Genomic DNA, 10,255 nt, shown 5'->3' on the forward strand with positions numbered 1-10,255 from the left:
GAACACTAGGAATGCAAGATGTTAGTTCTGTAGCTTGTGATTCTACATCTGCATCGTCCACTTGTGTCCTTTGGGCTTTTGTCCTACATTTTCTAGCGTGTGGTTTGGGAGTTTTGCTCCTGGACCTCACGCTTGTAAGACTGGTTTTCAGTTTTGAAGCCCCCTGTCGGATTTTTCTAGCTCCTGATCTCATGTTTGGAAGGTGAGACCTCCTGTCTTTGGTCGCAGGTTCCATTCTACCATCCTGCAGGATTGTCTCTGGATCCTCCACTTGTGTCTTTGTTTCCCTCTCTGCAGACATCTTTTGTTGGACATGTTTCTTGATTTTTTCGGCTCCAACCTTCATGTTTGCAGCACATGATTTCAGGATTTCAGTTCCTATTTGAACACTAGGAATGCAAGACGTCAGTTCTGTAGCTTGTGATTTTACATCTACATCGTCTAATTGTGTCCTTCGGGCTTTTGTCCTACATTTTCTAGCATGTGGTTTGGGAGTTTTGCTCCTTGACCTCACACTTGTAAGACTGGTTTTAGGTTTTGAAGCCCTCTTTCGGATCTTTCTAGCTCCTGATCTCATGTTTGGAAGGCGAGACCTCCTGTCTTTGGTTGCAGGTTCTGTAGCTTGTGGTTCTACAGCTGCATCGTCAGGTTGAGTCTCTGGGGTTTTTGTCCTTCTCTTCCTGTCTTTGGTCTCAGGTCTAGCAGTCCGCACCTTGCCCTCTGACTGAAACATCCGTATTCTACGACAAAGTTTTCGGATGTTTTCCATGGACTCGGCGGTATCCCATCCTCCGACGGCGCGTTTCCTTTGGCGCGCTTCCGGACCGGAAGGGGAGGAGGATCCCGCCTCGTCATGCACGGAGCACGCGCGGCCGCGGGGCCCCGCAGGCAGGGAGGAGCTCCTCTGTGGGGAGATCTCCTCCTTGATGCTGTCCAGGGCGGCGTCCACGGCTTCGCTGGTGAGCTCCTTCCTCAGCTTGGACATTTTCTTGGCGGTGTTCGGGTCGTAGAGTCCAAAGACAACCCGGAAGACCTCCTCCGGGGTTAGCTTCGTTAGCATATAGGCTACTTCCCGCGCAGGAGATTCTTCTCCTTCCCGGAAGTCCTCTGAATCGCTCATGTCGGTCTTTCTCTTCAAATACTTTCTCCAAAATTTACCAGAATTACCGAGAACTTCCCCAAAGTGTTAGTTAGGGTCACACCTGATCGTGGGTTATATGTAGTTTTTTCCCCCGGGAACGGACAGGAAATTCCAGGTAAATTGATGTCAAGTGACGTAATTCTACGCCATTGTCCGTCGTAATAAAATCACAATTTAGTCTACTTCTGTCGTCTTACCTACTAACTATGACATCATCTGAAACGAGGTCTTTGAGCCTTCGTCTGCTGTGACGTCACTGGCTGTCGTTTGATGTTTCTATTGACATTTCAGATAAAGAAATGCATCAGAGGAGAATACGTCACTGATACTTAGAAAGACTCACTTTAACGGTTGTTTCTTATTGTGTGGATTATTTTACTTATTTATTTTTGTCTAAATATAATTTACTTGCTGTACAAATTATGTTGCAGGTGTTTTCTCTTTTATTTATAATGTTATTTCTGTAAATACACTGAAGGTCGCTTTACTGCTGTATTTCTTGGGTGCTTTTTTTGGCTGCAGAAAAAAGAATTTCTCCATCGTGGGATAAATAAAGTTATCCATCATCTATCTGAGCACATGTGAGGTAGAGGCGTGCACACAAACACGCGTGTAGAGAAATGGAGGCTCTGCAGGAATTGCCCCGTCTGCTCTGTTCTGTCGTCTGCAGGAATTGCCCCGTCTGCTCTGTTCTGTCGTCTGCAGGAATTGCCCCGTCTGCTCTGTTCTGTCGTCTGCAGGAATCGCCCCGTCTGCTCTGTTCTGTCGACTGCAGGAATCGCCCCGTCTGCTCTGTTCTGTCGTCTGCAGGAATTGCCCCGTCTGCTCTGTTCTGTCGTCTGCAGGAATCGCCCCGTCTGCTCTGTTCTGTCGTCTGCAGGAATCGCCCCGTCTGCTCCGTTCTCTCGTCTGCAGGAATTGCCCCGTCTGCTCTGTTCTGTCGTCTGCAGGAATCGCCCCGTCTGCTCTGTTCTGTCGTCTGCAGGAATCGCCCCGTCTGCTCCGTTCTGTCGTCTGCAGGAATCGCCCCGTCTGCTCTGTTCTGTCGTCTGCAGGAATCGCCCCGTCTGCTCTGTTCTGTCGTCTGCAGGAATCGCCCCGTCTGCTCCGTTCTCTCGTCTGCAGGAATTGCCCCGTCTGCTCTGTTCTGTCGTCTGCAGTAATTGCCCCGTCTGCTCTGTTCTGTCGTCTGCAGGAATTGCCCCGTCTGCTCCGTTCTCTCGTGGGGCAGCAGTACTAACCACCACACAGGCCTACAGTGTTTTCCTGCTCAGACTTTGCCAACAGGCTGAGCTGGAACCTCATCTGCTCAGCTTTTCTCTCTGAATCTTCTCTGATTTTTCCAGATCATTTGCTTCTGGACTCCAGCAGCTGTAGTCGTAAGCGAGGAGACGAGGACGCGTCTCCAACCGGAGTAACTGGAACACGCTGGTGGAGTCTCAGAGGAAGAGGACTCTGGATTTCTGTGGGGTTTGTTGTCACGGCGACGCTTTCTTGTGAGAATTCATGGTGAGTCCCTGAGAAACTGCTGTTTGTCTGCCGTGTCTCGGTGTCCTTTGTTGACCGTCCCTGCCTGCCTCTGCAGCCTCACATCAAACTCCGGCTGGAACCGGTTTCCTGCATCGCCAGCGACAGACAGAAACGGGTCAAACGAACCACAAGCAACGTTTTTCTCTGAGGTTTGGGATCAGGTCAGAAGAAGACATGAACTGAACTCATGTCTGTGACACTTTGGGGCTTTTTTACCACCAACTGCAGCTCATCTTCTAGTTTTCATGAGCAGATGAGGTCAGTTGAGGTCATGAAAATCAGGAAAAATGAGCGCTGGAACGCTAAAGAACCACATGAAACGTTGACAACCTGAGACCACAGCCTGACAGCCACGTCTTGTTCCTGTAGTGGAACATTCTTCTTCACGGGGGCTCATGTGTTTTGCCATAAGGGAGACAGACTCTTTATCATCCAGTGAAATGTCTGCTGGCTGCAGGAGCTTCCTAGCTCCAGATCCACTTCCAGAACTGCCTAGCTTAGAGATGAGCTTCCTCTTTGTGTAACCCTCTTGTCTAAATGTGTGGCGTTTGTCTCTGAAGTGTAGAACGTCTCCCAGCAGCTGCTTAAGAAGGGACTAAGGCTGGGGGGTCAGACTCCAGGCCTAAAGCTGGGGGGGTCAGACTCCAGGCCTGGGGGGCCGGCCTCCTGCGGGTTTTCCAGAAATCCTGCCCTATGTGTGTTTAGCCAGTAAGGAGCTTCATGGCAGGTTGGTTGGAAAACAGGTTGGACGCGACCCTGGAAGCCTGGTTGTGTCCCCCCTGGACTAACGGGCAGAGAGTTGACCTCTGACCTTTCTTAAGCAACATGTTGATGACAATGTGGCGTCACACACAGGAGCGTGGAAGTGATCCTGGCTGGAGGAAGGAGAGCAGAATCAGACCAGCCTGAGGATCCACATGACTTCAGTCCCATCAAGTCTGAAAAAGGGAAGCCTGAGTAAAAGACTGGACCGGAGACCGCCGCCAGGACCCTTCTGGAAGGCCCGCCGCCAGGACCCTTCTGGAAGGCCCGCCGCCAGGACCCTTCTGGAAGGCCGCCGCCAGGATCCTTCTGGAAGGCCCGTGAGCGGATTCTGGGCTGCAGCTGAGAAGCTCCAGAACCTGGATCTGCTTCTTATGCAGCCACTCCTTGGTTCTCCTGGCTGGGGGCTTTGGAAGAACCGACCACCACCCATCTTCAGCATCTGAGGGGAGGAGGTTGGTCCCCAAAACGCCCCCGGTCCTCCTCTCCTTAATGCGGTGCAGTCGTCCTGTCCTGTTTGCAGAAACCCCCCCATAGCATGATGCTGCCACCCCCGTGCTTCACAGTAGGGAGGGTGTTCTTGGGACGGTTCTCATCATTCTTCTTCCTCCAAACACGGCGACTGGATCTCAGACTATAAAGTTCTGTTCTGGTCTCATGCAGAGCTGCTAAGCTGGAGACAAGTCTGTTATTATGGGATGTTTCACCTGCTTTTCCAGAACCTCCTACAGATTTCTGGGATGGATTTTAGGTCATTGAAATTAACCAACTTTAATAATAATCCAAACCACAAACTCTGATATGAATGGATTTTAAATGGAATCGTTCCACCCCAACAAAAACTGACACTAGTAATGCAACCACTAGAGGGCGCCATTCAGTGCTCTCCTGTGCCGGTCCCAAGTCCGGGTAAATGCAGAGGGTTTAGTGAGAAAGATCCAAAAGCATCAGCATGCAGAGCTGGAGACAAGTCTGTTATTCTGGGATGCTTCACCTGCTTTCCCAGAACCTCCTACACCGCTGGTTCTCCAGGTCAGGACAGCGGACCACCAGCTGGACCCCCTTCTCCAACGGGACCAGCAGACGAAGCTGCACAGATGCTGATGCAGGAGCTGATGCAGAAGCAGAGGAGCCCAGCAGAGGGCAGTTGGCTGTCTTGACCCTGACTCATGAGAAACGTGTGACGCTGAGATTCAGCGTCACACGTTTCTCATTTTTTGGACGTGATGCTGTAGTATCGCGAGACCCAGCGAGACGAGTGTGGTGAGTCGACTTGGCGGCGCGTAAGCATTTGAACAAACATTTTCGATCTTGTTTCATTTTTCCGCCATATTAAAATATTTCCTGCAAACTAACATAACCTGTTAAGAGTATTAAGCTTCTGTCAGCCTGGAGGAACTGGAGAATTTCATTGACGAGTGTTTTAATACCTGCAACATGGTGAAGCCCAGAACCGCCACCACCACCCCCTCCGCCAAGCGTGAACGGCCTGAGGACTCTCCCGGGGCTGCGTCCTCTCCAGGCAGCGGAGTGAGCGATATCCTGGATTCGATTGACAAAAAGTTCTCCAGCTTTGATTGCCGCCTCAATTTGCTGGAGATCCTCCATAGAGAATTTCAAGGTCTGCGGGAGTCTCTGGAATTCAGCCAGCAGCAGGTGCGGGATCTCGCAGCCGAGAACCAGGCCCTCAGAGAGACCGTCAAGATTCTGGGCAATGACACCGCCCGTCTCTCAGAGGAGAACCGATCCATCAAGGAAACCCTCCTGAATCTTCAGTCGAGGAGCATGAGGGACAACCTGGTGGTCGCGGGGGTTCCAGAGGAGGCAGGAGAAGACCCCGTGGCCACCGTGAGGTCCTTTTTGGAGGTCCACCTGAAGCTCCCCAAGGAGGAGGTGCAGAAGATCTCTTTCCACAGGGTTCACCGCCTCGGAGGAAGAAGGTCCGACCACCAGCGCCCGCGTCCTATTGTGGCCAAATTCGAACATTTCAAACAGAAGGAGTTGGTGAAGGGCCGCGGACGGGAACTGAGAGGCACGCATTACAGCGTGAATGACCAGTTCCCGGCAGAAATCCTCCGTAGAAGGAAGATCCTGTTCCCGCTGAGGAGGAAGCATCTTGCTGCTGGTTCGAGAGCGGTTGTGGCCGTTGACAAACTTTACGTGGACGGCCGGCTGTTCCGGGACCCGGAGATCACCCCCTGGCTGTGCTGAAGGCTTTCAGATCCGCGCTGAGAACATCTGCGCTGCCCAGAAGAAACCCGCTAAACTTACTTCAATGAATGGAAAACCGGATCATCAATAATCCACACCTCGATCTCAGGAAAACAGTCTTTTTTTTTCTTCTTCACCTCAGTCCCACTCATGTCTCTATTGTTGTTTTGTTGTTGTTTTCGTTTTCCCTTCTATCTCTTTTCTTCTTTCCTTTACTCCCCCCCCCCCTCTCCCCCCTCATCATATGTAAATCACCTGGAAGCAACTCATCCTCGGTAAGTATTTATCTATGCACGGAACGGGCGCGCGCACACAAGCGCACACAGGGGCGTGCACATGCGATCCCGCACACACACGCCGACATACTGCAATCACCTCACACAGGCTCTCATAGGACGCACGCGACACGCAGCTCACATAGCCAGAAAACGTTCACGCGCACAGCGCTTCTCAATGCGGGCACGCGCACACGGACTGGTACACAAGCACTACTTAGCTTTACACCTTTTCAGTCAGAGCAGTTATGAACAGTCTTAACATCGTTAGCTGGAATGTGCGTGGACTTGGCTCTGGGCCAAAGAGATTGAAAGTGTTAAATCACCTGGATGGTCTAAAAGCAGATATAGCTCTACTGCAGGAGACCCATTTATCGGATTCTTTGGATCACCTTATGTGCTGCTTACAATTTCCAGTTATATTCTCTGCCAGTTACAACTCCAAACAACGAGGAGTTGCTGTTTTAATTAATAAAAATCTTAATTTTACTCATAAGGATACAGTTACTGACCCAGAAGGCAGATTTGTAATCATTAATATATCCATTCAGAATAAGGACTTTTGTATAGCGAGTGTTTATGGCCCTAATGTTGACGACTCTTCCTTCTTTCACAGATTCTTCACCTCACTCTCAGTTCACTCTGACTCCACAATCATTATAGGAGGAGACTTCAACCTTGTTTTGGACCCTGAACTTGACAGACTCAGCACAGCAGCAAACCAGCGTACATGGCAGTCTGCAAGTATTCTAAAGCAGTACATGAATGATCTGGGTCTCTGCGACGCGTGGCGCTCATGTCACCCAAGCACTAAAGGGTTCACCTTTTTTTCTCCAGTTCACCATTCACACTCCCGTTTAGACTATTTATTAATCAGTAACTCCCTTTTAAAAAATATTCAAAGCTCCAATATCCATCCGATTATTATCAGTGATCATGCACCAGTCTCTGTAAATATTTCTAGGGAAAAATCCACACCCTCTGGTACAACCTGGAGGTTTAATACGTCTCTGTTAAAGGACCAGGAATTTCTTGAATTCTTTAAAAAAGAGTGGGCAACCTTCTTAGACTTCAATAATACTCCAGACATCCCACCGTGCGTTCTGTGGGAAACAGCAAAGGCAGTCATGAAAGGGAAAATCATTTCTTATTCAACGCACAAAAAACGCAAAGAGAAAGCAGATTTATTAGAATTAGAAAATAAAATCAAAACCCTGGAGACTGCTTATGCTGCTTCAGCACAGGAACGCATTCTGGGAGATCTGAAAAATTTAAAGCTGCAGTTAAATGACATCATTAATAAACGAACACAATTTCAAATACGAATGCTACGACTTGAAAGATTTGAAAACTCAAATAAATCTGGCAAATTTCTGGCTAATCAGCTTAAAATTAATAGAGAAAAATCATCAATCACCTCTATTACGGACCAAACAGGAAATGTCACTCATGACCCGGTCAAAATTAATAACGCATTTGAAAACTTTTATAAAAACTTGTACACACCGCAGATCAATCCGTCAGAGCAAAGTATTGACTCATTTCTTAATAATGTAAACCTACCCATGCTAAATGAGGATCAAATCACAAACTTAGATTCTCCGCTCTCGCTGTCTGAACTTCATGAAGCTCTGTTACTTATGCCCAATGGTAAAGCACCAGGGCCTGACGGCTTTCCTGCTGAGTTTTATAAAGAATTCTGGGAACAACTGGCACCAACATTTTATAAAACGGTCACATCTATTAATGAGAGCCAATCAATGCCACCTAACATGAACTCAGCCAACATAATTCTTCTTCTAAAACCAGACAAAGATCCCACTAGTCCTTCAAGCTATCGCCCTATTTCTCTAATCAATGCAGATGTAAAAATTATCTGCAAAGCACTAGCACAGAGAATAGAAATAATCACTCCTCACATAATTCACTTCGACCAAATTGGATTCATCAAAGGCAGACACTCTGATGACAATCACTGAAGACTTGTTAATATAATAGACTTTAGCACCATTAACAATCAGGAAATGACTATACTATCACTGGATGCTGAAAAAGCTTTTGACAGAGTAAACTGGAAGTTCCTTATTGCTGCCCTCCATTAGTTTGGTTTTGGAGAAGCATTCATCAATTGGATCAAAATATCACAACCCCAATGCATCAGTTAGAACTAATAAACAGACTTCAAACAGGTTTTTTCTTGGAAGAGGAACCAGACAGGGCTGCCCACTCTCTCCTTCTCTTTTTGCTATATTCATTGAGCCTTTAGCTGCAGCAATAAGACAGAATGAGAGCATTAAAGGAATTAAAACCAAACACAGCCATCATAAAATTAGTCTCTATGCAGATGACATATTACTGTTTTTAAGTAATTTACATTCTGTAAATGAAACGGCAACAATCATTAATGAATTCTCCTCCATATCAGACTATTCCATTAATTGGAATAAGTCTGTTTTATTACCATTCAACAGGAATGCGGAATAAAGACTCGCAATACCAGTCAAATCAGGAAATATCAAATAGGTATTTATTTTTCCTCCAAACTATCAGAACTGGTGCAGCTAAACTACACCCCATTACTGAAAAGCATACAGGACAATCTAACACGCTGGACCAACCTGCCTCTGTCCCTTATGGGCAAGGTAGCCACGGTTAAAATGAAAATCTTACCTAAAGTTAATTATCTCTTCTCAATGATTCCCACACAACCGCCATTAAAATGGTTCAAAACATTAGACTCATCCATATCAAGCTTTCTATGGAACAATAAACCTGCAAGAATTAGTCTAAAAACTTTAAAATCTGCAAAAAGCTGTGGAGGATTAGAATTACCTAACTTCCACAAATACTTTCTTGCAAATAGATTACAATACATCTTAAAATGGTTAAAAAACAATCCAGAAACCAACTCATGGTTAGACTTGGAACAGGCGTTATGTGGAAAGATCAACCTGTCAGATCTTCCATTTATTAGCCAAACAGTTAAAAAACAGGATTGTTTCAAAAGCATTAATATAAATGCCACTTTAACAGCCTGGTGGGAATTTCTCAAAATATCAAAATCATCAATTCAACCGTGCAAAATGACACCCATCTGGAACAACCCGGACATCCTTATTAACAAAAAAATGATTCACTTCCCAGCTTGGCAAGCAGGGGGCATAAAAAACTAGAGCACGTAATTATTGATAGAAGATTCATAACTCCCCAGGAACTTCAAGACAAACATGGAATAAATAACTTCTTGGAATATCAGCAACTTAAATCAAGTATTACTAAAAAGGATAAATATAAAGACGACGATTTAAAGCTACCAGATATAGTTACCACTCTGATTAAGTTTTCAATGAATAGAACTCTCTCCAAAATATACAAACTTTTATGTAATTTAGATAACAATATTGCCCTTCCAACAAAAAAATGGGATGCAGATTTGAGCATCAGCACAGATGAAAGCTTCTGGTCAGAACTTTGTCTAAACACCTTTAAACTGACAAAAAGTCGAAATCTGCAGCTAATCCATCTCAAAACTCTTCACAGAATTTACTACACTGGACAGAGGATGTTCAAGATGGGTCTCAGTAACTCAGACATTTGTCAGCACTGTGACAGTAATCTACCCGACAGCTACATGCATGCACTATGGTTCTGCACGCCTGTCCAGGCTCTCTGGCAGCAGGTATGTGCCGATTTATCAGTCTGGCTTAAGGTTTCAATCACGGCCTCACCGTCACTTTGTGTGCTTGGTGACATAAGTGCCATCGATATAGAAGAAGGATTAGCATCTATCATTTTCACAACTCTTTGTATTGCCAAAAAAACTATTTTAATAAATTGGAAAAACAAGAAAAATATAAACATAAGTCAACACAGAAATCTGCTGTTTGATCATATCAGCTTGGAAAAAATGTCAGCCCAAAGCTCAAGTAACTTTGAAAGAATTCGGTCTCTCTGGTCTCCCATAGTAACTCCATGACTTAGGGGGTGGGCGGCTTGGTCGTCGCTGCTCCTTGCCCTTCTGCCGTGGTTTGGGGTGGGGGTCGGGGCCTCCGGTGCCTGGCGGGGGCGGTGGAGGCTCCGTTGGTCGGGGGGTCGGGTCTGGTGCCTGGGTGGGGCGGGCTGGGGCTCTGCGTGGTCCTCTGGGCTTGGGTGTGGGGGTGCGTGGTGGGGGGGTGGGGTGGTGGTCTGGCTTGGCTTGGGGAGGTGGTTCGGGGTCTCCGCTGAGGCAATCAGTGGTTGCCTCGGCCGGTTGGCCTCCTCGGTCCCGTCAAGGCCTGACCAGAGCTCCTCTAGGGCCGGCGTCTGGGGGTGGGGGCCTGGGCTTGCTCCGGGGGGG

General features: G+C 47.2%; 1 protein-coding gene across 2 annotated transcripts; it reads left to right on the plus strand.

The window, feature by feature from the left end:
• Positions 1-847: 847 nt before the first annotated feature.
• On the plus strand, positions 848-9,946 carry LOC144987064 (uncharacterized). Of its 2 annotated transcripts, XR_013650927.1 has the most exons (5): positions 848-959; positions 2,488-2,650; positions 2,727-2,832; positions 3,527-5,919; positions 6,536-9,946. XR_013650927.1 is itself a non-coding variant. In XM_078935988.1 (4 exons), exon 4 carries the CDS (start codon positions 4,871-4,873, stop codon positions 5,642-5,644), a length of 774 nt encoding a protein of 257 aa, XP_078792114.1. In that variant the 5' UTR covers positions 848-959; positions 2,488-2,650; positions 2,727-2,832; positions 3,527-4,870; the 3' UTR covers positions 5,645-9,946. The 2 variants fall into 2 exon arrangements, 1 of the variants encoding a protein (XP_078792114.1); XM_078935988.1 differs by having other exon boundaries at positions 3,527-9,946.
• The last annotated feature ends 309 nt before the right edge of the window (positions 9,947-10,255 follow it).

Source organism: Oryzias latipes, chromosome 18 (assembly GCF_053564925.1).
Source record: "Oryzias latipes strain Hd-rR chromosome 18, Olatipes_Hd-rR_3.1".
NCBI lineage: Eukaryota > Metazoa > Chordata > Actinopteri > Beloniformes > Adrianichthyidae > Oryzias > Oryzias latipes.